Source organism: Chanodichthys erythropterus, chromosome 23, assembly GCF_024489055.1.
Source record: "Chanodichthys erythropterus isolate Z2021 chromosome 23, ASM2448905v1, whole genome shotgun sequence".
Lineage (NCBI taxonomy): Eukaryota > Metazoa > Chordata > Actinopteri > Cypriniformes > Xenocyprididae > Chanodichthys > Chanodichthys erythropterus.
In genome coordinates, this window is record NC_090243.1 from 422,042 (window position 1) to 449,375 (window position 27,334).

Consider the following 27,334-nt stretch of genomic DNA (forward strand, 5'->3'; position numbering starts at 1 on the left):
ATAGAAGAGGAGGTGATATATGAAAGTTCAATAGTGTGCTTAAATACAGCTTTTATTCTCTTCGGCTGATTCTTTTTTTTTTTTTTTTTTTTTTTTTTTATGTATTGGAATCTTTTCTAAAAAGGGGTTTATATTGTTGTTTTTATATTTTATTAATTAAGATTAACACTAGAACTACCAAGGCAGTCATTTTGACCGTTTTAAAGATTTGCAATGTAATAACTTTGTTGAAATAAAACCCATATAACTACAGTTCCATGACTTTTCTTAAATTAATGTAAATTTTATTTTAACATTGTTATTTTATTAAAATTACAAAACACAAAAGAATTCTGAGTATTTCTACCTTGAATGGCCATAGCGGTCAATTTGACCGCACATATTACAGGCGTTGTATCTCCTCATCGCTTTTTCCCGCCGTTAAAGATGTGCGTAGCTGTTGCCTAGCAACCTTTCTCTGGCAGTTTTGTATGCTTTTGCTAAGCTAAAACTTAGCTTTACCGTCAAAATGGCAACAAGAAAGAAAATGACTGTCACTGAGGTTTTATCCTTGCTTGAGAACATTGATGATGCAGAGTCTGATGGAGGAGCAGAGAGCGATGTCTCTTGGTCTCTTGACAGTTCGTCTGACACTGATTCTGAGAGTGATTCAGAGATAATTCCGGTTCGTAAAAAAAGATTTTCTAGATTTCATTAGAGGCTGCATAAAATTGTTTCTGATTCGTGTGGTCCAAACATTTCCGATAATGCTAAAGCATTGTAAACTCCAAAAGTCAAAATGTATTGAATAAAGACAGATGTAATCATTTCCAAAATTCACAATATGTTTTTATCTAACAAAATATTCTGCTTCATTTTATATTTGTTGACATTTTGACTTTCAAAAACAACATTTTAACTGCGGTGAAAAACTTTGATCTCCAGCTTGCCGGATGCAAATTGTGGAAAGCAAATTGCGGCATACACTTTTGTGGGAGGTCTAGTAGCTCTTACACAATAATATCACGAACATATTATATTATGTATGCTTAAATTACCCCACATTTTTCATAAAACATGACCATAGAAGCTTTGAAGTAAATATAACATGACAAAAATGACATTCACTGCTGTCTGGTATGAACAGTCAAAATGACCGCTATTGGCAGTTCTAGTAGTTATAGAGTTCCGGTAGTGCTAGTGTTAACAGTGTAGTAAATTCTATCTGTCACTTTTGGGTTAATAATTATTATTAATTATTTATATTAATAATTATATTTTATTGATAGTATTATTTTATATTATAAAATATTTTTACATTACATACACTACCTTTCAAAGTTTTTTTTGGAAATTAATTATTTTATTCAGCAAGGCTGCATTAAATTGATCAAAAGTGGCAGTAAAGACTTTCTATTTCATATAAAAATTATATAAAATATAATAATATAAACATTTCTATTTCAAATAAATGCTGTTCTTCTGAACTTTTTAAGTAACACAACTGCTTTCAACATTGATAAAAAGTAGGATGTTTCTCGAGCACCAAATCAGCATATTAGACTGATTTCTGAAGGATCATGTGACATTGATGAATGATGAGTGATGAGTGATGGATGATGAAAATTCAACTTTTCCATCACAGGAATAATGACTTGTTAATATAGATTCAAATAAAACTTTAAATTAATATTTCACAGTATTACTGTTTTTACCGCATTTTTGAATAAATAAGTGCAGCCTTCATTTTTCTTTCAGAAAACATAAAATCTAGCCGACCACTAACTTTTAAACAGTAGTGAATTATAAATAATATTAAATTAATGGTATTTAAACAATGGCAAATTTTATATAAAGGACATTTGTAATATACCACATCACCAAATTTAACTTATTTGCAACATGAACTTTCTCATGGTTGAATCTTTCTCATAAGCTGTTTTTTTTTCTTCTCTATTTGTCTTTCAGCCCTGCATTGAGTTTTGCGTATCCTCCTACGCCTGTAGCACTACAAATGCATCAGCAGCTTATCGGTCGGCAACCGGGTATTGTGGGTTCTGCCTTCGGACACAGTCCACCTCTCGTGCACCCAGCTCCTGCCTTTGCCACCCAGAGACCTGTTCCTGGCATCCCCCCCTCCAGCCTGGCACCTACAGGACATTCCACAGCCTCAAATGACTCACAGGTCAGTTCTCACTACTGTACAAATTATTTTCAATATAAAACTTTCCTAAATAGAATTTAGGAAAAAATGGAGAGATGATGAGATAACAGAGACAAGACAGTATAACACAAGCTGAATTATAATTAATAAAATTAGATGAAGCAAGATTTTTTTTCTGGAGTTTAAGCAACATTTTTAAATCATTTAACATGATTGATTTTGGGTGTAAACAGCAACAGAATTCGTTTAGATCACACAGTGATTTTCCCCCTCAAGGCTTAAATTTATTCAGTGCTTATCATCACAAGAGCCAGCGCTATTTGTTATTGTGTGTGGCTCATAAAAATACACACCACCAACATGGCGGTATATATAAACAGCTGAGAAAGTGTGGCTGCAGACAGGCCTCATGGGAGTTTTTCCCTTGTGTGCACGTAGTCTCTATGTTGTGTCTCGATGTGGAGAGCCGGTGAGCTTGCCCGGAAGGTATTTTGAGAAATAACACCTAGCTTGTTAACAGCAAAAATCCCGCCACCTCCACCATTAATCAGACACAGATACATTCCCAAACCTTCCCTTTGAAAGATGAGCATAAAAGTGTTTTTCATCTTTAGTTTTTTCACTCAAGCATGCCCCATCTATTTATACTCACCATACTCACTCGATTAAAATCTGCAGAGAGTATCTTGTTGTTTTTATCCGTCTTTGTATCGATCCAGGGATTTTTTTTTTTTTTTTTCACTTTGGCAAGTCAACACTTAGTGTGAAGGTGAATCAGTTTTCAAGAGATTTTCCCAATGCCAGTCTCTCCGTTCAAACCATTATAGCCCCACTACTCCGTCCCAACTCAGTGTCATCCATTTCCCCCGCCTTACCACAGACAGCACCAGCCTCTTTAATAGAAGGGCATCATGGGACATTTGTCTCACCATGTGGTTGTAAAAGAACAATTAATGGAAAAGAAGAGAAGGTGTGAGCATTGCTCAAAGTGTCAGACAGAGAAATAGCAGATAATTGTTTTTTATTGGATCTCTATGTTCTCAAGGATCTTTTTTATTTTATTTTAGTTTTATACACCTTATATGGTGTACAATATATTCACAAGATTGTCTTTAAAGTGTATTTAAATTCATAAACATGAATACTTGAGTTTAAAAGGGATAATTTGTCAAAAAACAAACATGCTGTCATCATTTACTCACCCTCATTTTATTAAAAACTTGTATGGTTTGAACTGGTGTTTTTGGCAAATTAATGCATGACTTTAGAAGAAAATAGTGAACTATGTTTAGGGTACTTTTTTGTCCTTTTTTTCCAGTTTCTTTTTTTTTTTTTCATACAACTTTTTTTTTTTTTTTTTTGCATTTTTATTTTTGAATACTCAGTGCAAAACGATTACTTTTCTGGCTTCTTTTTGAGTAATATCTTTTAATTAAGTATGTGCTAATTAAAGAGTCACAATAACGTCAATGAGTATTTTTTTACGTCTCCAGCTATTTGTGTATTTTTATGTGATTTAAGAGTAAAGGACACTGAACACAGAGTTAAACGTGCTGCTAGAGGAGTCTGGCAGGATGAACCTTCCTTCAGAGCCAAGGAATCATGCTCTCTCATCCAGGGAATGTTACTTTTTTCTCTCCCACTGTGCTTTTTTACTTTACTGGCTCTGGTCAGTCGCAAGGGACTTCCTCTGGCAGAGAGTGAGAGAAATTGTTGTGAATGAGCGGATAGAGTCAGAGGAGGGGATATTGCTGTTCAGGGAGAAATTGAGAGTAATGTCTGTTTCGACATGTTAATGGCATTTGTTTTTGTCGTTTTTGTTTCTTTTCTGGAGTTGATTTGTTATATGCATGCATATTATTACACTAACAAAGAAAAAATAGTACCATGTCAATATCATGTACCATCACAGTACTGGGGTATTCTCTACAATACAGTAGTAATATCATGTTTTTTGAATTATAGCAATACAGTGGTTTTCCATGTATCATGGTAGTCTTTTGTGAAAAAGAAGTGTACTTAATATTATTTGAATGTGCAATGTGCTTCAGATCTCAAAAGTATATTTAAAAAAAAAATGCAGATAATGTAACATTAATGAATTAAAGTTAAATTAAGTTAGTCCTTAAGTTGTTACAAAAAAAAAAAAGCAATCGAAAGATCAGCTAATTAAATTTATTACAAATTGAATGGTAATACTATGGTTTTTTTTTACCATCTCATGAACATGGATATGGTAATCATTCAGCCTCCAAACTGAATTTGGACCTACATTTTTGATGATGATGATGATACTGTTTATGTAGAAACTTATTTTTATATGTGTTTTTAAAATATTTGTTTCTAGACTAAACCCACCAGTGAGTCGGCTGTGAGCAGCACAGGTGACCCCATGCACCACAAACGCTCCAAACTCAAAGCAGACGAGGAGCCGCCCAGCCCTGGAGCTGTTAGCATGCAGGTATGCATCTTCACATATGTGCACATGCATATACATAGGGCTAAAAATACACTCACACACACACACAACCAAAAAAAAAAAAAAAAAACCCTCAAGGAGACAGTTCCCACACATGCACACACAGCAAGAGCTTTGGGACCAATTATGTTACGTACTGTAAAGCTATTTATTTGTGTGTTTGATTTGGTCGCCTGTTGTGGCACTGCTTCAGATGCGATAAGCCCCATTGATGTCCACGGCTTCAGAGGGAAATTGTTTTTCTTTTAATCAGATGCTTAACTGAATGAAAAAATGAAAGCAAAATTAGATGACACATTTTACAGACATAACTGATGGTTGGGCGACTGGAATAAATAGACCTCTGTTTTTATTGTTTTTCTAATTTATTTTCTCTCACTTTGTAGTCCAAACAGAGCTAAATTAGATGTATAACCGACATTTGACTGCTGGCCTCTGAATTCACAAAACCTGGTTTCTATTTCCAAAGTTGCCAACACTAATATAACTAACACCAATTATGCATAATTTGTGTCACCTATCGAGCAAAGTTCTTTTTCCAGGGCATTTTTTTCCTTGATAAAAAGAATAACAACCCTGTAGGCATACAGCTACATGTTTTTTCAAGAGGTATTCCAAATATGAGATGCATTTTATTACATTTAGCATTGTGTTCATGATACAAATAAGGTGTGAGGACTCATCTAGTTGTCATATACTCCAAATAACATCATTTATCATGCACTGTCTCATCTGCAACTCTAGCTCTAGCTCTAACTCTGAATAACACATAGAATTTTTATCTTTGAATGAAGTAATTTCCTTCATATCACGCTGCAGTAATACACATTAGTGTAATATTTGTATGTGTTTTCAAATGTGTTTTCATTATTGACCCAAATGCCTCACCTATTTGCTGCATGTGTTTGTGCAGGAGCAAACGGATGGAATGACTCTGGTAAAAGAGGAGGGTGATAAAGAGGAGGGCAAGCAGGAGCCGGAGGTAGTGTATGAGACCAACTGCCACTGGGAAGGTTGCTGCAGGGAGTTCGACACCCAAGAGCAGCTTGTGCACGTGAGTGGACAACATATCTGTGTTTCATCTATGGAAATGTTCAGTCTCTTAATAGAATCATTCATGATAAGGATCCCAAATAGGTAGAAAAGACACACATACGCACACAAACACCTTGAAAGCCTATATTTCGCTTCAGACATCCCATTTGTCACAGCCACTCCTAAGTTTAGGCATAGAGTGAAAGGACATGAAAGCCCACTTCCTGTGAAAATACACCACTCTGTCTCCCTTTACCACTTCTCTCTGGACAACACACACAGCTGTTCTTTTAACCGCTCTTGTCTCCTATCATACACACACACATTCACAGAAACACACACCAACCCCAAAGGCACACATCTGATAGAAAGATTCCCAGTTCTCCATGGCTGTCTATCCTTACTCTGACATGGCAATCCATGGCGGCCATGCTAACCCCTATCTATAATTGAAAGCCTCCGGTTGAAATGGCCTGCCTCCCACATTTGAAGGCCCGTGCTCAAGATCTTGACAATTTCTTGACTGTGTATTTGAGAGAAGGATATGCATGTTGTTCTCTATGTGTAACACTTTTTTTATGTTTAAGAAAAATCTTGAAATCAAAATTTTTAAATTTTATTAATTTTGTTGACATATTACATGTAATAACTATAAATTATGCATAATTACATGCAGCTAACCTTAAACTAAACCCAATCCTAACCCTAACCATATAGTAGAGCATTTAGTTAAATAATATTAATGGGTACTTGAATGTATAGTTACACTGAAACAAGGACAAATAGTGTAACCCTATTCTTTTACATTTTCACAATTTTCACAATCTTCATTTAGCTTTTTTCACTCTTCACTTCAATGGTCCTGAGGTATCACAGATTACGTTTAATAAGTATAAATATTCCACATAGTCTTCATTTATATCAGATAATGAAAACATAAAAAAAGATTTTCATCACTCTGTCTCATAAAAATCAGCTTTTGTTTTCCAATTATTTTGTCTTTTTTCAGTTATTGTGTTTTATTTAGCCAGAGTCACATGCTAATAAATATATTTTTCTTACAATCTGATTCATTCCCTCCCCTCTAATTCAACTGAGCAAGGGATGAGGCTTCTTATCTCTCTTTTCTCAGTAATAGGATGAGTGCAGTGTGTGGACCACAGTGTCTCATCCAAAAAATAGTCGTGGGGGGTTGTATTTCCTTATATCAAAGCAATATAAGATCCCTCCCCCATATCCCACAACTTCCACAAAATTTTTTGGAGGGAAAAAAAAATAAAAATAAATAAGATTCCTAACATTCCATTCTGTTCACATATTCTGTTTACACTTTGGACAAATAAATGCTTTTTTACATATATGTTTATATACTGTAGATTTACTAGCCTACATCATTGATGTGCTGGTAGTTTTTATATTGTTAAGTTTTGTTCCAAAAATATCACAGTGGCTCAGTGATTTTATTTCTATGCTAGTGAATCTTACTTTTTCAACACATCACAGTGTACTTTTAGGCTGGGATATAGTTTTTCTGTGCTGTGGTTGTACAATTTTTCAGCTATGTAAAACATGCTCTCACCATGACACATTGCTGCGCTTTTTTTATCGGAACAGCTTAGCACTCTCAATAAGATAAACATCAAATCTCTGCAACTTAGCACACTTATCAGCTCTACACAGTCAGCATAAACCAATCGGGTGTCAAATTGTACTGATTTATTTAATTATTTAATTGGTTTAGAGTCCATTTGTACTCTTATTTTGCTGTTTAACTGAGAGATAATTTCAGATCCTCTTTCTCTCTGACTCCGTCTCTCCCTCCACCCGCAAGGTGGTTTTGACTGATGGTGGCGCTGTGGGGTGGTCTATGTCCTTGTGTGTGTGTATAGTAAGAATAGCACTTTTAAGCTGTTCTGTGCTCCTCCCTGTGCTGGGGGAGATAAACTCGGGCTGAGTGGGAAGGCAGACCCCTATCTGGCTGCTGGCAAGGACCCTTTAATTGGCAAAATGTAGATTTTTTTGATCAGGCAGAGGATTAGACACCTTATCTGTTTGGAGTATCTTATGCGGAGATGGAAAAGCTGCGCTGAATTACACATGCCAGTTGACTCCCCCCACACACATTACTATTGCTCTCCATCTTTTTATGCCTCTTGTCAGCTTTTCCTCCTTTTTTCTTTGCGCTTTAGCAACTGATGTGAAAAAAGAGACCATGATTTATTAGTATGTATGTGATAACGCTAAATGCTGTTACGGATCCCGGAGCTTTGTGAAATTGCTGTGTAAACAGGCACTTTTTATGTGTGGCTGCATTTTAATGGTGTAGGCCACGGCCTAGAAAAAGTAGCCAGATAAGAATACAATACAGATCATTTAAGAGAGCTGCAAATTAGGGTACTCATGCATGTTAGGGGTGCAAGAAAATATTGATACACAATTCATTCATTTACATCCAAGATTTGTGGCAGTGTGTATATAGTTTATATATACTTAATGTCATTTTCCCATTTCCTGTGACCTAAACTAAAGTGATAACTAATAACAGTTAATACATTGTTAACAAAGCATTATTTAACTTGTATGAGCTACATATGAGCTAATTAAACAGTAACATTTTATTACAGTGACAATGAATGAAGAACTCATTATTTGTATATAATCTATATACTATTATAAACTATTAATTAAATATAAATTGATAGTTTGCAAATGATTTGTAAAACGTTTATTACACTATACTTATTATTATAAAGTGTTACCCATTAATGTGATAATTCTGCATATGGATATTGCATATTGATCACAAACCAGCATATTCTCACCTCTGAAACGTTATCCCATTTCGTCTGGAATTTATAACTGTGGATTTTCCAGCATAGGCTGCACAATGCTGTGACATTTTTGATGAAAATTCATTGATTTGTTAGTGTGAGTGATGAACAGTGTCATGGTAACCGTTCCAAGATGGCGCATCAACCTGTATGGAGCAATTGAATGTGGCATCTACATACATATCTATGGCTATACACCAGGTCCCACCACAGTGTACAGAGCTGAAGTGTGCATTCATTTTGGCTTCTGAGGCACTAAGGAGATCAACAAAAATGCTGTTTGCAAAATAAGCAATGCCAAAATCAAATATTCGAGGAACACATCGAATCTAAAAGCACACTTAACATCTTGGCACCATCCACTCTGCTGGGGCAATGTTTAGCTGAATATGTAAATATGTACTGTGCACTTTCTTACATAAATACAACAAAATAAATACAACAAAAATGATAGCGGTGAGGAAACAGCAGTTAAGAAAGCATCTGATCATAGCAATGTGGATATGAAGAGTTTGGTTCGCAATAAGCTATTTTCAAAAAAATTGAGTTTCCACCAAAATCAGTATTGTATCTGTTCAGTATTGAAAAGTCATTTATTAATTATTCTGTCATGTTTTCTCCCTTTTCTTCCCAAAATGCGACAAACACCAGTTTCCTTTTTCTGCAGAACGTGATATATCCGCTCTCAACCAATCACAGCGCACCATTCCACACACTGTAAACATTAAAGGCTTTTTTAAAAGCCGTTTTTAATACCAATGTACTCGGCAAATGTGTTTATTTAACTGTGCGGTGGCGCAGATACTCTTTAATCGGTAATGACAAATAATTTATTACATTAACAAGATGACCATTTTGGGAGCGATGGTTGAATGTATTTTTAGTAAAATGCCTGAATATAAGATAAATATTGGCAAGGTTTAGACTCTGTCATATATGTGAATCAACTTACTTTGTTGTGTATTTTCAATTTGAAAAATAACTTTTATATTGATGGATTAATTGCATTTTGAAAAATACGTTTTTATAATAAACTTTTTAAAATCAAAATGTAGATATTGAATTTTTTATGTTTTTATAACCAAAAGATGCTATGTAAAAGTTTGAAACAGAAAATAGGGGTTTTCATCTTGCCACTTTCTTGGTAAAGAAAACACCTTTTTACTCAAAATAATCAAAATGGAGTTATTGCGTTTTGGAACCAAACTCTTCATATTGTCACAGACACGTCAGGTTCCACCTCACTCCCTTACCCGCGCACTCAATCACCGGAATTCTAATCACCGCCACCTGCAGCTCATCACCACTGTCATCAGCCTCACTATAAGAACCCCACACTCACACACACACATTGTCCGGTCTCGTTCGTGATACACCTCGTTGTTCACCTACCTCAAGGACTCTCAAAACGATACTTACCTGTCTACATCATCTCCTTCGTCTCCATTGTCTCCAGTACTCCTCGTGTCCCTACCTGCTTGTGTGTGTGAGTGTTCCAGTCACCCATCTCCAGCGTCTCCTTCCACCATCACCTGCAATACAAAGAATAAGGACAGTATTACCTCTCTTTCACCTCCAAGACCCTCATATTCACCAGTCACTTACCTGTTTGCTCTGCTGATTGTCTCAATAAACAACCCAACTGCTTTTATCTCTGCTTCCGGTGTCTCTGTTGTAACAGAAGACCGGACCCTAACAGCCATACATCAGCATGAGCTACCATGACCCATTTCAAGAGCTCGTGGACGCTTTGCGACGAGCACTCACCCCTCAACCACAGTCACCGTCGCCAGGACCCCTCACCGCTGCCACTTCCGCATCCACTGTCACCGCTGCTTCACCTGTTTACACCGCCAGTCCCATGGCCAAACCAGCGCCCTACTCAGGATCGGCGGAGGATTGCAGCGGATTCCTTCTTCAGTGCGAGTTGGTCCTGGAGATGCAGCCGCACCTCTATCCCACCGAAACGGCGAAGATAGCGTTCATAATCTCCCAACTGCAAGGTAAGGCCCTTCAATGGGCGGATTCCCTCTGGACTCAAAAAGGCTCAGTCGTTAAATCCTATCCAGCGTTCGTCTCCCACTTCAGAGAAGTCTTCGGAAGACCTTTGGCTGACTCTTCTACTGGTGAGAAACTGTACAATTTAAAACAAGGAAACCAGACTGTTAACGATTATGCCTTGCAGTTCAGAACGCTCGCCGCAACCAGCGGCTGGAATGAACAAGCCCTCATCACCACCTTTCGACAAGGTTTGGAGCCTAATGTGCGGTTGCATCTCGCTGCATACGAGGACTCCATGGGACTCGAACAATTCATCCAACTCGCCATCCGTGTGGGTTCTCGTATGCAGTCGTGTCTCCTTGAGCACCAGGGCCAACCACTGACCACCACCCTCCTCCGTCGGTCCGAACCCGTCAGCTCTCCAGAACCAGCCACCGAACCCATGCAAGTGGATAACTCACGTTTGTCTCCAGCAGAAAGGCGGAGAAGGCTGACCCTGAATCTTTGCTTGTACTGTGGATCCCCTGGGCATGTCATCTCCACATGCCCAACCCGTCCTCCTCGACCTGTGGTGAGTGCTATCATTCCTTCAATCCAAAAGATGAAACCACTCACTACTATCGTAAACCTTACTGCTGCTAATGCTTCCGTTCCAGTGGTGGCGCTCCTCGATTCAGGGTCAGCAGGAAACTTCATCTCCGGCGCCCTCTGCCAACACCTCGGGCTCAAGACCTCGCCTTCTCCGGTTAACTACCAGGTCCACTCCATCACGGGCAAACCCCTAAGCCGAAAGATGGTTCGTCGCGTCACTGGTCCTCTTCTACTGCAAGTGGGTATCTTCCACTCTGAGACCATCCATCTGCTGGTTCTGGAGGAATCCACCGCTGACGTGGTTCTAGGGCGCACGTGGTTGGAACTCCACAATCCCACCATCTCCTGGCGCACGGGCGAAGTCCTGAAGTGGGGCGACCACTGCTTCTCCAGCTGTTTCCCAGAACTTCCTGTTCCAAGATCTCCTCTCTCCAAGAATATCTCCGTGAACGCTACCTCCATCGAAAGTCCTGTGGAAAAACGCTCCGTCGATGTTCCACCCGACTACGCCCCCTTCAGTGACGTCTTCTGCCCGCAACGCGCCTCCAAGCTTCCTCCACACCGGCCATGGGACTGCGCCATAGATCTGTTACCGGGTGAGCCAGTGCCTAGGGGACGCATTTACCCCCTATCAGTACCGGAGGAGAAGGCCATGGAGGAATATATTAAAGAGGCCCTTAACCAAGGATACATCCGCCCGTCTACTTCCCCTGCTGCTTCAAGCTTCTTCTTCGTGGCCAAGAAGGACGGAGGCTTGCGGCCCTGTATCGATTATCGCTCATTAAACAAGATTACCGTGAAGTTCAGGTATCCACTTCCCCTCGTCCCAGCGGCCCTGGAACATCTCCGCGGTGCCACTGTGTTCACCAAGCTGGACCTCCGCAGCGCGTATAACCTCATCCGGATACGCGAGGGGGACGAGTGGAAGACCGCCTTCGTCACGCCCACCGGCCACTATGAATATCTTGTGATGCCGTATGGCCTGGTCAACGCCCTCCGTATTCCAGGATTTCATCCATGAGGTGCTCCGGGAGTTCCTCCACAAATTCGTTCTGGTGTATATTGATGACATCCTCATCTACTCCCGGAGCTTGGCCGAACATCGCCACCACGTTGCGGAGGTCCTCAAGCGCTTACGGCAGTTCCAACTCTTTCTAAAAGCAGAGAAGTGTTCCTTCCATCAGTCCTCTGTCCACTTCCTGGGATATGTGATTGACCACAGTGGCATCAGGATGGACGAGGGGAAGGTGTCCGCCATCCAGAACTGGCCAACTCCCACTACCATTAAAGAACTCCAACGTTTCCTCGGCTTCTCCAATTTCTACCGTCGCTTCATAAAGAACTACAGCACCATCGTCAGCCCACTCACCAACCTGCTCCGTAAACAGCCCAAGTCTCTGTCCTGGTCCCAACCTGCCACAGAAGCTTTTGAGACCCTCAAGAAAGCCTTCACCACCGCTCCCCTCCTCGTCCACCCCAATCCAGAATTACCATTCGTCGTGGAGGTGGACGCCTCCACCACCGGAGTGGGAGCGGTCCTCTCACAGCAGCAGGGGAATCCAAGTAGGCTCCATCCATGCGCCTTCTTCTCCCGCAAGCTCAACCCGGCGGAGGTAAACTACGACATTGGGGACCGTGAACTCCTGGCTGTCAAGCTCGCCCTTGAGGAGTGGAGGCATTGGTTGGAGGGAGCTAACCACCCTTTCCAAGTTCTTACTGACCATAAAAACCTTGAGTATCTGAAAGCTGCCAAACGACTCAACCCACGTCAAGCCAGATGGGCAATGTTCTTCTCAAGATTTAATTTCACCATCTCATACCGCCCTGGATCAAAGAACCTCAAGGCCGATGCTCTCTCACGTCTCCACGCTCCCGAGGAGAAGAACGATGACCCTGAAACTATCCTGCCCGAGTCTCTCTTCATGAGCCCCATCGAATGGTCGGAAGAGACCTTACCCTCCACCAATGCCTCCTCACGCACTCCGCCGGGTTGTCCCCCAGGCTTGCGTTACATCACCAGGACACGACGCACTCCACTCCTGCACTCCGTACACTCTTCACTTGGCACTGGTCACCCGGGGGTCAATGAGACCCTCTCGCTGCTCAAACAGCGCTTCTGGTGGCCAAACATGGCCAGCGACGTCAGAAGGTACGTGCAGGGCTGCAGGGAGTGCGCCATCTCCAAGAGCCCACGCCATCTTCCAACCGGCAAGCTCAATCCTCTGCCCGTTCCTGAGAGACCCTGGTCACACCTGGGAGTAGACTTCATTACCGACCTCCCAGAATCTGATGGTCACACCTGTATTCTAGTAGTCGTAGACCGTTTCTCCAAAGCCTGCCGTCTGATCCCCCTGGAAGGTCTACCCACTGCCATGGCCACAGCAGAATTAATGTTCAACCATGTCTTCCGTCATTATGGAATCCCCGAAGACATAGTCTCTGATAGAGGACCCCAATTCATCTCTCGAGTCTGGAAGGCGTTCTTCTCCCTCCTGGGTGTGACCGTCAGCCTATCGTCTGGATACCATCCTCAGTCGAACGGGCAGACGGAACGGAAGATCCAGGAGATTGGGCGCTTCCTGCGTACCTTCTGTCATGGCCACCAGGACTCCTGGAACCAGTACCTGGGCTGGGCCGAGTACGCCCAGAACTCCCTCCGTCAAGCTACAACAGGATTAACACCTTTTCAATGCGTGCTCGGCTTCCAGCCCCCACTGTTCCCCTGGGACGGGGAACCCTCCAACGTGCCAGCGGTCGACTACTGGTTCCGGGAGAGCGAGAGGGTATGGGACTCAGCTCATCACCAACTGCAGAGAGCCCTGCGCAGGCGCAGGATGACAGCCGACCTTCGGCGCTCCCACGCTCCTAACTACCAACCGGGGCAGAAGGTCTGGCTGTCCACCAGAGACATCAGGATGCGCCTGCCCTGCAAGAAGCTGAGTCCCCGCTTCATTGGCCCATTCACCATCCTCCGACAGATCAACCCCGTCACCTACCGGTTACAACTTCCTGCACAATATAAAAGAATTCATCCAACCTTCCATGTGTCACTCCTAAAACCTCACCACCCTTCTGTTCTTCCTTCCACAGAACCTGACGTGGCAGCCGTCGAGCCCCCCCTTCCACTCATCCTGGACGATGGAACTGCCTACGAGGTTCGAGAGATCCTGGACTCCCGGCGCCGTGGTGGTCTGTTAGAATATCTGGTGGATTGGGAAGGCTACGGTCCCGAAGAACGCTCATGGGTCCCTAAGAATGATATCCTTGATCCTACTCTGTTACAGACTTTCCACACCAACCACCCGGACAGACCTGCCCCACGACCTCGAGGACGACCACCACGACGTCGGGGTCCTCGGCCCTCAGGAGCGGGCCGTGGGAGGGGGGGTACTGTCACAGACACGTCAGGTTCCACCTCACTCCCTTACCCGCGCACTCAATCACCGGAATTCTAATCACCGCCACCTGCAGCTCATCACCACTGTCATCAGCCTCACTATAAGAACCCCACACTCACACACACACATTGTCCGGTCTCGTTCGTGATACACCTCGTTGTTCACCTACCTCAAGGACTCTCAAAACGATACTTACCTGTCTACATCATCTCCTTCGTCTCCATTGTCTCCAGTACTCCTCGTGTCCCTACCTGCTTGTGTGTGTGAGTGTTCCAGTCACCCATCTCCAGCGTCTCCTTCCACCATCACCTGCAATACAAAGAATAAGGACAGTATTACCTCTCTTTCACCTCCAAGACCCTCATATTCACCAGTCACTTACCTGTTTGCTCTGCTGATTGTCTCAATAAACAACCCAACTGCTTTTATCTCTGCTTCCGGTGTCTCTGTTGTAACACATATGTTTGCACAAGCTCTGCAATTCGGCACTCAGGTCAATTCCATTTAGGTCAAAGAGGTCAATAGTGTTATGATGTTGGATGTTACAGTCATGAGTGGGCTATGCACTTTCTGCTGTTTACTTGAGAAAATAAATCCTGGTATACTGTGTGTATTTGATGTGGGATCAAAGACTATATAAGGGTTGAATTAAGGTTGATTTTACCCTTTACTCAGTCTGCACAAAAAGTAGTTGGATAACACAGAAACTGATAAATGCAATTGCAGATCCCACTGTTCTGATTAAATCAAATAAACTTTTTTTGGCTCAGGTTTTATACATATGATTGTGTGTTCTTTATGACAGTTTTCCTAAAATTTGATCTGTCACTAAAAAAGAAATATTGCAATATAGCACCCTGCGTATCATAATATATTGTATCGTAACCCTTGTATTGCAATGCGTATTTTATCACCAGATGCTCACCAATACACAGCCCTAATGCACGTGTGTGCTATGATGGAAAGCAGTAATCTGAAAATATTCTACTTCACAGGGGCCATTTTGCGCTACAGTAAAGAAAGCAAAATAAATATCTCTGGGGTTATGCCCCAGGGTGTAGGTGTTTGTATTTGCATGCAGCAAACAAATAAAAGTAAGCATCTTGTTCCTTCCTCAGAGTCTGGAAGTCCCAGTGGTTGCTGTTGTCCTGTACCGTGGCAGGCCGAAGATGAATAGATCTCTCTTCAGAGCTGCACGTGTAGCATCAGCACCTGTTAGTCTATTTCCCTTGGCTGCAGCCGCGTTCGCTTACAACAACGCCATCATCCGCTCAATAACCATTGCCATTACATCAGGCCATTAGGGCATTAGTGTCACCCCCCCAAAACACTTCCCTCGCTTCCTCTTCCATCCTTTTATCAGCATGACCAGGTCATGCATCACTCACGACAGCATTAAGCTCATTTGTACAAGCGAGTGTACCAGCATTCAGGGATGTGTTGCAATCTCTCTCTGCTGCTCTTTCTCTGTGTTATCGAGCGACAGGGCCGGCAGACAGATCACATGCCACAGGGAATCCCACTTGGAGTGAGGAATAAAAAGGAGGATGAATGAATGAAAAGAATAGTTTTAAATCGAGTCGTCTGCAAATAAATTAACAAATATTCATTAATCTGAGAGAATCTTCTCATGTTAAGGGCTTTTAGCTATGCTTAGAACTGTTAATCTGTGATTTCTACAAATTTAGCAGAAATCGTCCATACGTCTTTTCAATACTTTACCTAATTTGTTAATACTTTCAGCTACAAAAAAAAGAGAGAGAAAGGAAGGAAGAAAGAAAGAAAGAAAGAAAGAAAGAAAGAAAGAAAGAAAGAAAGAAAGAAAGAAAGAAAGAAAGAAAGAAAGAAAGAAAGAAAGAAAGAAAGAAAGAAAGAAAGAAAGAGAAAGAAAAAGAAATCAAGTCCCAACATATTTTTCTCAGATTTTTCCACAAATATACAAAAATATACAATTACATACATAGTAAAGATTCCTGTCAAGTCAAGTCAAAAGAAATCTTGTCAAGTCAAGTCACCTTTATTTATTAAATATTCTGGTTACATTACTTAATTCTGTATTTAAATCACTAATAAAGTCTACTAATGGACAGAAGAATTTACCTTGTAAAACTAAGAGGGCAACTGAAGACTGTTGTGATTAATTCATATTATATGGCAGCACTGTTATCTTCTTGATTCTGATTGACTGATAAATGTTCTAAGGTGTTTCCTTTTCTGTAACTGGGTGATTATGAAGTCTTACCCACTTTAGATTTCTCAATCACTTCAATTATTTCAGTTATTTCAAAAAGCCATACAATCTACTGCAACAAAAGAATTACATTGGCCAAGTAAATCAGGCCAAGTGAATCCAATAAAAATGGCAAATATATTCAAACTTTTTCTCTCTCTTTTGTCTGTTTAAAAAATGCCTCAAGCCACCATAGTAACTGAGACTTGGTAGGGCCGGCAGACAGATCACATGCCACAGGGAATCCCACTTGGAGTGAGGAATAAAAAGGAGGATGAATGAATGAAAAGAATAGTTTTAAATCGAGTCGTCTGCAAATAAATTAACAAATATTCATTAATCTGAGAGAATCTTCTCATGTTAAGGGCTTTTAGCTATGCTTAGAACTGTTAATCTGTGATTTCTACAAATTTAACAGAAATCGTCCATACGTCTTTTCAATACTTTACCTAATTTGTTAATACTTTCAGCTACAAAAAAAAGAGAGAGAAAGAAAGAAAGAAAGAAAGAAAGAAAGAAAGAAAGAAAGAAAGAAAGAAAGAAAGAAAGAAAGAAAGAAAGAAAGAAAGAAAGAAAGAGAAAGAAAGAAAGAAAAAGAAATCAACTCCCAACATATTTTTCTCCGATTTTTCCACAAATATACAAAAATATACAATTACATACATAGTAAAGATTCCTGTCAAGTCAAGTCAAAAGAAATCTTGTCAAGTCAAGTCACCTTTATTTATATAGCACTTTTTACAATACAGATTGTTTCAATGCAGCTTTACAGTGAAAACAGGAAAATGATGCCGACAAAGTTTGTTTCGGATGTACAGCAGCTCTAGAAGAAAATAGTGTCATTGTCCAGCTTAAGTAAGTTCAGTGTTGATTCATTTCCATTGTAAAAATCATTGGTTATTAATTAGTTTATTTATCTATACAGCAGCTCTGGAGAAAACAGTGATGTCATTGTTCAGCTCGGTTCAGCTCTTATACAATATTGTCAATGCAGTCAGATCAATAATATTGCTGAATATTATTATATAACTCTTGTTTTATAGGAAATTAAATATTCTGGTTACATTACTTAATTCTGTATTTAAATCACTAATAAAGTCTACTAATGGACAGAAGAATTTACCTTGTAAAACTAAGAGGGCAACTGAAGACTGTTGTGATTAATTCATATTATATGGCAGCACTGTTATCTTCTTGATTCTGATTGACTGATAAATGTTCTAAGGTGTTTCCTTTTCTGTAACTGGGTGATTATGAAGTCTTACCCACTTTAGATTTCTCAATCACTTCAATTATTTCAGTTATTTCAAAAAGCCATACAATCTACCGCAACAAAAGAATTACATTGGCCAAGTAAATCAGGCCAAGTGAATCCAATAAAAATGGCAAATATATTCAAACTTTTTCTCTCTCTTTTGTCTGTTTAAAAAAATGCCTCAAGCCACCATAGTAACTGAGACTTGGTAGACGGTCATGGAATTTTAACGACATCTTTGGCTGTTTCTAAGCAAGATTATGTATTAGTGAAGCCCAAAAGTATGCTTTGTTATTTATGTGTATGCTAGGGTATGCATACAGTGTGCATGCCAAAAATGTCATAGTCAGTATGCGTGTACTGTATGCATACAGTCTGATTTTTCAAACCAGACATAGTCTGTATGCCCGGCTCACACATGCACATTGAATTTTTTTGTACTAATTAGTTTGTCCACAAGATAGCAACACTGGCCTCGTCACACTTTCAGGTGTGTGCGTAAAAAACAAATAGATGAAGAGTCAGAAAGATAAAAATTCAATATAAAGTTTAATCCAAACACTCAAAGTAATCCAACAAAGGCAGAGAAACACACCATAATGTAAACGAGACCAAACAAACACTAAGTGAAAAGGAGGAACTTAAATACACAATGATTCAATCAAAAACATACTTTAGCTCGATAATAACTTTTTCCTATAGAGCTGATGTAAAGCCAAAATAGTCTCTGTCCATTAATTTTCCTATTATCACTGTGAAGCTACTTTGAAACAATCTGCATTGTAAAAAGCGCTATATAAATAAAGATGACTTGACTTGACAATGGTGATGAACTAAATGATGAACAGCTGTGATGATAGTTAGTGTCCATGGTAACAGATGAGTGGTGGGAAATCAAACAAAGGAACACAGGAACTGAAGAAATAAAGACTAAATGTCCATGAACAAAACTAGATAGAACATAGTGATGACAGGCCCATGAATGAAACTCTCATTTAAATGGATACAAAGACATTTTTATCAGTCATAACAGAAAATTGACACAATTTAACACAAAAATTACACTTGTGTTCACACAGTGTGTTCAAGCACACTATCAAATGGAGTATACTTTAAAGGTCCCGTTTTTAGTGTTTTTTTGAAGCTTTGATTGTGTTTATTGTGTGCAATATAACATGTGTTCATGTTTCGCGTGTAAAAAAAACACAGTATTTTTCACATAATTTATTTATCTGTATACCGCTGTTTCCACTGTCATAAAAACGGGCTGATGACTTCCTTGTTCTATGTCCCTCCTTCAGAAATACGTAACGAGTTCTGATTGTGCCAGCGGTTCCTGTGTTGTGATGCGACAGCAGCTTAGCGCTCCTTGCCCGGAAAGGTCACGCCTCTTACCATAACGTGTGCTGCACATAGTTTTACATGTGGATTATTGTGGTGTTGTGCCGAATGAACACAAAAGACAATAATTCCCGAGAGACTGAACTCTTTAATCTCCACAAGCAGCGACAGAAAATGTACAACATTAGCACTCACTCAGAAGAGTACCTCATACGGAAAACGGCCATATACATAAACATAGTCCCCTCTTGTGGCCATAATGTGCGCTGCAGTCCAACATTAACATTAAGAATATGCAAGAGAAAGACAGCCAGACAAACCAAGAGAGAAAGACAAAACAGAAAAAGAAAGACAGCCTGAGTTGACTTCCCTGAGGATACCACAATTATAATTTTCGGGAATCGAGTTAAACATAAATTGTAACCATTGATCTCTAAGAACAGCGTCCCTGGGAAGGCCAAGCAAAGGTGATTGGACTGCGGGATGAAAATAACACCGTTTCGACGACATGGCGACAAACACACTCTACAAACGCAACTCTTGCTCTTCTCTGTGGGAGCGCAACAAGAACACGCCCCCTTTTTTGTGTATTCCTGTGGGCGGAGGTTAGTCAAAAAACTGTTTTAGTGACATCATTAAAGAAGGAAGTAGAGGGATGTAGTCCAAACTGGCTGTTCGATGTAGGTGACTTCTGTTAAATAAAATATCACGCTTGGCATTGAACTTTGAGCTTTAAAATTTTACAGATTTTATTTATACTCTAACAACAACATTACACACTAACTAAAGTTTGAAACATGGGAACATGAAGAACGGGACCTTTAAAAAGATGCTTTTTTTTATGCTTTCGGTTGCACACTAAGTGTTTGTGTCAAAACTTAATACCTTGGGCTTAAGAAAGCAGTTCCATATGCAGCATTTTATGGGTGAAAATAATTAGGAGATGTTAAAATGAACTGAAGTTTGTTGGACAGTTGCACCAATTAAGGTCTGGCATTCTCATGGTGATCAGTTGACATGTACTCAACCCAGACAGGTGATTGAAGGTCGTCTCTTTGTTGAAAAGAAATGTTTGAATGACAGTCCGACTTTGACGTCTAGTGATGTAGAAGTGCAAATATAGAGTGTGCACATATACACTCACTCAGCTCACACACAAATGTGCATGTTTCTCAAACAAACTCTGTGAAAGTTTGGCTGTAACTGCAGCGAGGTGACGGGGAGGACTGTGATGCAGGCCGCCTTTATGTCATGAAGAGGAATAAAGGATGAGCTCCGCTCTCTGTCTCTGCTGCCACCTCTCACTCTTTTTTTAGAAGCCGTTTCACTCTGCGTTTTCTTGGACTTCCAGCTGTCACTCTGGTCTGTCCCCTCTTCTACTCTGTATGTAAGGGAAGTCAACTCAGGCTGTCTTTCTTTTTCTGTTTTGTCTTTCTCTCTTGGTTTGTCTGGCTGTCTTTCTCTTGCATATTCTTCCCTGTCTTCTTCTCTTGCGGAGATGCTCAGTTGCTTTGGAATGCATTAATCCCCACTTGCTTATGTTCAGGATATTGTGTCTGTTCTTTTTAAATCAAATGGCTTCAGGACAGGAAAAGCACTCATAAGTGTTGCACACTGTTGTCTTTGTGTGGATGCCAGATGTTGACCTCATTCGCTCAGCGGTTTGCGTGAAACTGTGTTTTCCTTTGAAACCTTCAGCCCTTCACAACTCCCTTGCTGCACGTGTGTGCGTGACAGAGATGGCCAGACAAACAAAAAAGGGGTTACATAGAGAAAATGAGAAGGACCTAGGTGGAGGCAGCATGTTGAGAGAAAGATAGAAGAAACGCAACAGGGATTTGATGGCTTGTAGGAGAGAGAAGGGGCAAATGACAGTGAGTGAGAGGAAGTAATTGGGTTTGGTTAAGCCAGAGGTGACAGTATCAACAACAGGGGCGAATGAAGATGATGGGCTGCAGTTGGAAAGCTCTTGCATTAGAGATGCTTTCACTAAACTTTTGATATCTTTCACCCCAAACACATCCCCCACTCCTGCTCCACCCCTTCCAAAACCTTAGATTCAAAAGTTGCCACAGCAGCATAACTGTCAGCGCTTGTCATGGCAAGGCCATAGGCCTATAGTGATGGGAGGTGACAGGGGGTTATTTGAAATCCCATTTAAATCGGACACTGGGACTCACAAACCATGCTCACTCACAACAGACTAGGCATACTGAACAGATGAGAGAGAGAGAGAGAGAGAGAGAGAGAGAGAGAGAGAGAGAGAGAGAGAGAGAGAGAGAGAGAGAGAAATTGACAGATAAGGGGAAACTGACACATGAGAAAGATCACTGTAAGAAGCAGGGAGTTAAAAATGAAAGAAAGAAAGAATAATAGAGATGTCTGAATGACTATTTTAACAATTACTTTTCACAAACATACAATATAAATATAGCATTGTTTTCCAATTAAAGTAATTGATTGTAAGAATTAAAGTAATTGAAATTAAGTGTTCAGGACTAACTGATCATAAATTTATTGAAGCCCATTTATGTCATAATTGTATAACTTTATGCCATAGTTACGACTTTGTCGTAAAATTTGCATGATTTACAAAAGCAACTTTTTTCTTACATGGTAGAATTTGGCTTCCATACAAATTGCATATAAACCCTCTCAGAAGACACAAGGGAAAGTAGTGTAGATATCAAACTCATGTAGATATCAGAGTAGCTACTTTTGATGTTCAACAGGCGTTTCAATGTTGATCCAGATAGTTCTGTAGTAAACTTCTCAAAGTGCTGTTGTCGACCACTAGAGAATAAAACACTTTAACCTTAGACATCCTCCATAGTGTAACCCTCAGATTTATGATGCAGAATCTCTTCTAGAAGTTCAGATATTCCATAGATATTTATTGTTTTGTGTAAAATGTATACAGTATACTCTGTGCTTGCAGTGGTTGAGGAGTTACTGAAGCCTCAATTTTGTGATCCTGAAGCCCTCTAGTGGCACAAGAATGCCATTGCATTGTATACAAAGTAGATGTTAGTATTAATAAGTAGGCTACATTCAAGTAAAGTCATCTTTATTTAAATAGTGCTTTTTACAATAAAGATTGTTTCAAAGCAGCTTCTCAGTGAAATAGGAAAATTAATGGAAAGAGATTGTTCTGGCTTTACATCAGCTCTCAGCTAAGTTATTATCGAGTTAAGTTTTTGATTGAATCACTTCCATTGTAAAAATCATTATTTATTAACTTAGGGTCCACTTAAATTACACCTTTAACTGAAACTTTAACTTACACTTTAACTTTAACTTACACTGAAATCACAAGACTTTTAATGTGCTCTTTACGTTAATTTACGTGTTTGAATGTGTATGTGCGCAGAAGTTTAATCTTTCTTTACAAAGTGACATCGCCAGATTACTTGTCTGGCCCGTATAATACAGAATTATTAGTCGTTTCCGCGGTTCCATGCGAACTGGAATCATTTTAACATTCAAACTAACATGGAAAACATTAGTAGGTAACAGTAGAATGCATATTTTTAAATATACAACTCTTGTTAAAATAGACATAAGCAAAGGATTTTTATCAAGGCATACCACAGCATAGTAAATGTTTCATACTATATATCATATTATTCATTAACATGAGCTTTGACCTTCTCTTCCTCTCACAGCACATAAATAATGACCATATCCATGGAGAAAAGAAGGAGTTTGTGTGTCGCTGGGAGGAATGTTCAAGAGAGCAAAAACCCTTTAAGGCCCAGTACATGCTGGTGGTGCACATGCGCAGACATACTGGAGAGAAGCCTCATAAATGCACGGTGAGAATTAAATTAAATACATTTATTTTTTGTTTTTAGGCACTCATTTCAGTAGGTTGGACAGCTTTTGATCTGAGACAGCTTTGTCTAAGAACCTACCTGCTGCAAATCCTTGGCCTGTCTAGAACAAATCAATGTAACTGTGTGTCTTTTTCTCTCTCAGTTTGAAGGCTGTTCAAAGGCTTACTCCAGACTGGAGAACCTCAAGACACATTTGCGGTCACACACAGGAGAGAAGCCCTATGTGTGTGAACACGAAGGTTGCAACAAAGCATTTTCTAATGCTTCAGACCGAGCCAAACACCAGAATCGCACACACTCTAATGAGGTAAATTCAGACACATGAATGTACCAAGCAATAAGCAGTCATTTTTTTCTAACACTGTCAGGTTTGGGCAAGTATAAATTATAGTCAACATAAAATCAAAATTGACCCTATTTACTTTCTTCTTCCTTGTTCCTGGTCTTATTGTGAACAATTCACCTGTGCACATTATTGCAGTGAGGAAAGCAGTGCCTTTGTAAACTTTTTTCCAAAACGTAATGACTTAATCCACCTATGAAACAACTTTCCATTTTGACACAGATGCTTCCTCTCTCTTTACTTATCTTAGAAACCCTATGTGTGTAAAATCCCTGGCTGCACTAAACGATATACTGACCCCAGCTCTTTACGGAAACATGTTAAGACTGTACATGGTCCTGAAGCCCATGTCACCAAGAAACAGCGTGGGGATACATACCCACGACCCCCACCTCAGCCACGAGAACCTGGAGGTAATGGACAAAGCAGGTCACCAGGACAACTGCCTCTTGGAGCGATCACGGACCAAAGGGAGTATAACCATGCTACCTCGAAACAGGATGAATGTCTACAAGTCAAGTCAATCAAAACAGAAAAGCCCATGGTAAGCCTCCTTCCATATATATTAAAAAAATCTGAACAAAAAGTAATGGTTTGCTATTCAGGTAGGCTATACAATACGCTTATGCTATGTTTCTCCAAAATTAAACATAAATAAACTTAAATCTAACCTTGTATGTCCTTTTAACTTTTAACTCACTATAAAGCTTCAGGAGTGGCAACCACATTTAAATACAGGAGTAACCCCTAAATTATTGTTTTGTGTGTGTACAGAAAATGACTCTGAAATTGTGATGATTGATATAGTGGTAACCATAGCAATGTTCTGCCGTCTTGCATGTTTGGTATCCGCTATGTTTGTTCACATATATATGTCGTTTTGGGCTTGTTATTTTGAGCTTGGCTCATAAAGCGATCAAGTTTATAGAGTTATCAAAGTAGACAGGTGCGGATTGCAATATTTTGGTCTCATTTCCAATATAAAGCATTAGGAGTTATTTTGGCTTATTATGGGCTTGTTCATGTCTGCTGCCTTTTTTTAGCAAAATCTGGCAACATAATTTGAGTCAAGCCTAGTACCCCGTTCTCTGTGATTTTCTTGCACAACGCAACTGCTGGTGCGGTTGTCACTCCTTTAAATTTCTAAACTGCGTGTGGACAGAAAGTGATTAAGCATTAAAGAGGTGAACTGACAACCAAAATTAACTGCAGTGTGTATGTGGCCTTTGTCTTACAAATGTTTACTCCAAAACTAATGTGTCTTTACCCCTTACATTCGTAGTTTCATAACTGCTCAGCTACATTTTGCCTTGCATGAGCAAATTAATAACTGAATATCTTTTTTGTCCACTACCACACGCATAACTTTTCCTCTCTTAATAAGGACAGTGGGTGATCAGGTGAGAATGGTGATGTCATTATAGGTCTGATCTTCTCTCTTTTTATTACTCATTCTATCCTTTCAAGTCTGGGCCATCTGGATCAATTTTGGCTATTCATTCAGTCATCGGTCAACAGCATCATGTCATCTCTTACATTAATATTAATGCTGTATGTAAAAATACCTTTTTATTAATAGTTTTTTTTATTTAAAGCATGGTGCATATTTTATTGTCACAATATTGTTGCCTATGGTCACATGAGTATTATATCAGCTTGCATGATACAGCTAACTCTAGTAACTGTTTATGTATTTTGCTCTAGAACTGTGTTGCAGTTTTAAAGGTCCCGTTCTCCGTGATCCCATGTTTCAAACTTTAGTTAGTGTGTAATGTTGTTGTTAGAGTATAAATAAAGTCTGTAAAATTTTAAAGCTCAAAGTTCAATGCCAAGCGAGATATTTTATTTAACAGAAGTCGCCTACATCGAACAGCCAGTTTGGACTACATCCCTCTACTTCCTTCTTTAATGACGTCACTAAAACAGTTTTTTGACTAACCTCCGCCCACAGGAATACACAAAAAAGGGGGCGTGGTCTTGTTGCGCTCCCACGGAGAAGAGCAAGAGTTGCGTTTGTAGAGTGTGTTTGTCGCCATGTCGTCGAAACGGTGTTATTTTCATCCCGCAGTCCAATCACCTTTGTTTGGCCTTCCCAGGGACGCTGTACTTAGAGATCAATGGTTACAATTTATGTTTAACTCGGTTCCCAAAAGTTATAATTGTGGTATCCTTACTGCAATAGTTAATGTTGGACTGCAGTGCACATTATGGCCACAAGTGGGGACTATGTTTATGTATATGGCCGTTTTCCGTATGAGGTACTCTTCTGAGTGAGTGCTAACGTTGTACATTTTCTGTCGCTGCTTGTGGAGATTAAAGAGTTCAGTCTCTCGGGAATTATTGTCTTTTGTGTTCATTCGGCACAACACCACAATAATCCACATGTAAAACAGGAACCGCTGGCACAATAAGAACTCGTTACGTATTTCTGAAGGAGGAACTTCATAGAACAAGGAAGTCATCAGCCCATTTTTATGACAGTGGAAACAGCGGTATACAGATAAGTAAATTATGTGAAAAATACTGTGTTTTTTTTACACGCGAAACATGAACACATGTTATATTGCACACAATAAACACAATCAAAGCTTCAAAAAAACACGAAAAACGGGACCTTTAAATCAGTGAGCTGTGACTGCACTTATGGTTTCATTGTGTTTTGGATCTTTATTCAGCTCTAGGTTGAGAAAACGCAATCGCAAATCGCAAAAAAAAAAAAAAAAGAAAGAAAGAAAAAAAAAGCTTTCTTACACCACTACTAATGAGACAGTCAATTCTTTAGCAGCCATTATCCATTTGCAACACGAAAAAACAACATAATTAGGGCCCAACAGCTCTAAAGGGAGACCATTGTTCATGTGCCCTGTTTTCTGAAAATGGGACAAACAAGCTTATCTCTACTCCCACTGTTGGTCATTTAGTTCTGGTATAAGCAGCTGGTGAGCATGAGGAAACCTGTTTCTTACACATTCCATGCTGAAGTAGAGAAGAAAGTGATTCAAATACAGTTTTATGTAGACAGCAAAGTATATTTGGCAGAAAGATGTAGAAAATGTGTAGAAGTTATTGCTCACACTAATCACTATTACAGAGGTTTTCAACCCTACTCCTGGAGACCCACTGTCCTGGAAAGTTTAGCTCCCGTCCTAATCAAACACACATAAACTTGATAATTAAGGCAGGTGTGTTCAAGGTTGGAAATAAGCTTTCCAGGACAGTGGTTTACAGTGGCAGGGTTGAAGACATCTGCTCTACTAAGTCTTGTTACATGGCAGAATGCGAGAAATTTTCTCAACATTGCATTTCATTCTCCTCATTGCATTCTTCTGTTTCACCTGTATAAAATGTGCCAAAAAGATCAGGATTGTTACATTTTTGTCATAAATTGAGTAAAATTGAAAAAAATATGTTCTCTTCTCTCTCTCCCTCATAGACGTCTCAGCCAAGCCCTGGCAGTCAGTCTTCATGCGGCAGTGACCAGTCCACCGGCGGCCCCCATATCGGCCGTGGAGTCCAGCTTGCTGTAAACCGCATTGGACTTGTGGGAGAGGTGGCAGTACTTGAGGACCAGGAAAATGAAGAGGAGGAAGAGGTGGAGGAAGGAGAGGGAGAGGAGGAGGATGCCCCCATTATGGACTCTACAGTATCCACTGCAACAGCCACTGCAGCAACACTAGCTTTGCAGACACGCCGAAATGTAGGACGGCCCCTACGCTGGATGGAACATGTTAAGATGGAGAGGTTAAGGCAGGTGAATGGAGCTGTGCCTAGGCTAGGACATCTGTCCCCAACACCACCCCCTAAAGGCCAGGCCCTGCCTGCCCTCACAGGAAAAGGTAGGTCTTATTTTC

At 40.0% G+C, this 27,334-nt stretch overlaps 1 protein-coding gene across 1 annotated transcript in view; it reads left to right on the top strand.

The window, feature by feature from the left end:
- gli3 (GLI family zinc finger 3) overlaps positions 1-27,334 on the top strand; it is a 215,250-nt gene that overhangs the window by 183,542 nt on the left and 4,374 nt on the right. Inside the window, exons 8-14 of the mRNA XM_067377454.1 lie at positions 1,948-2,164; positions 4,491-4,604; positions 5,536-5,676; positions 22,970-23,119; positions 23,283-23,447; positions 23,734-24,027; positions 26,917-27,319. Of these exons, the coding sequence (XP_067233555.1) occupies positions 1,948-2,164; positions 4,491-4,604; positions 5,536-5,676; positions 22,970-23,119; positions 23,283-23,447; positions 23,734-24,027; positions 26,917-27,319 (1,484 nt within the window). The remainder of the gene's footprint in view (positions 1-1,947; positions 2,165-4,490; positions 4,605-5,535; positions 5,677-22,969; positions 23,120-23,282; positions 23,448-23,733; positions 24,028-26,916; positions 27,320-27,334) is intronic.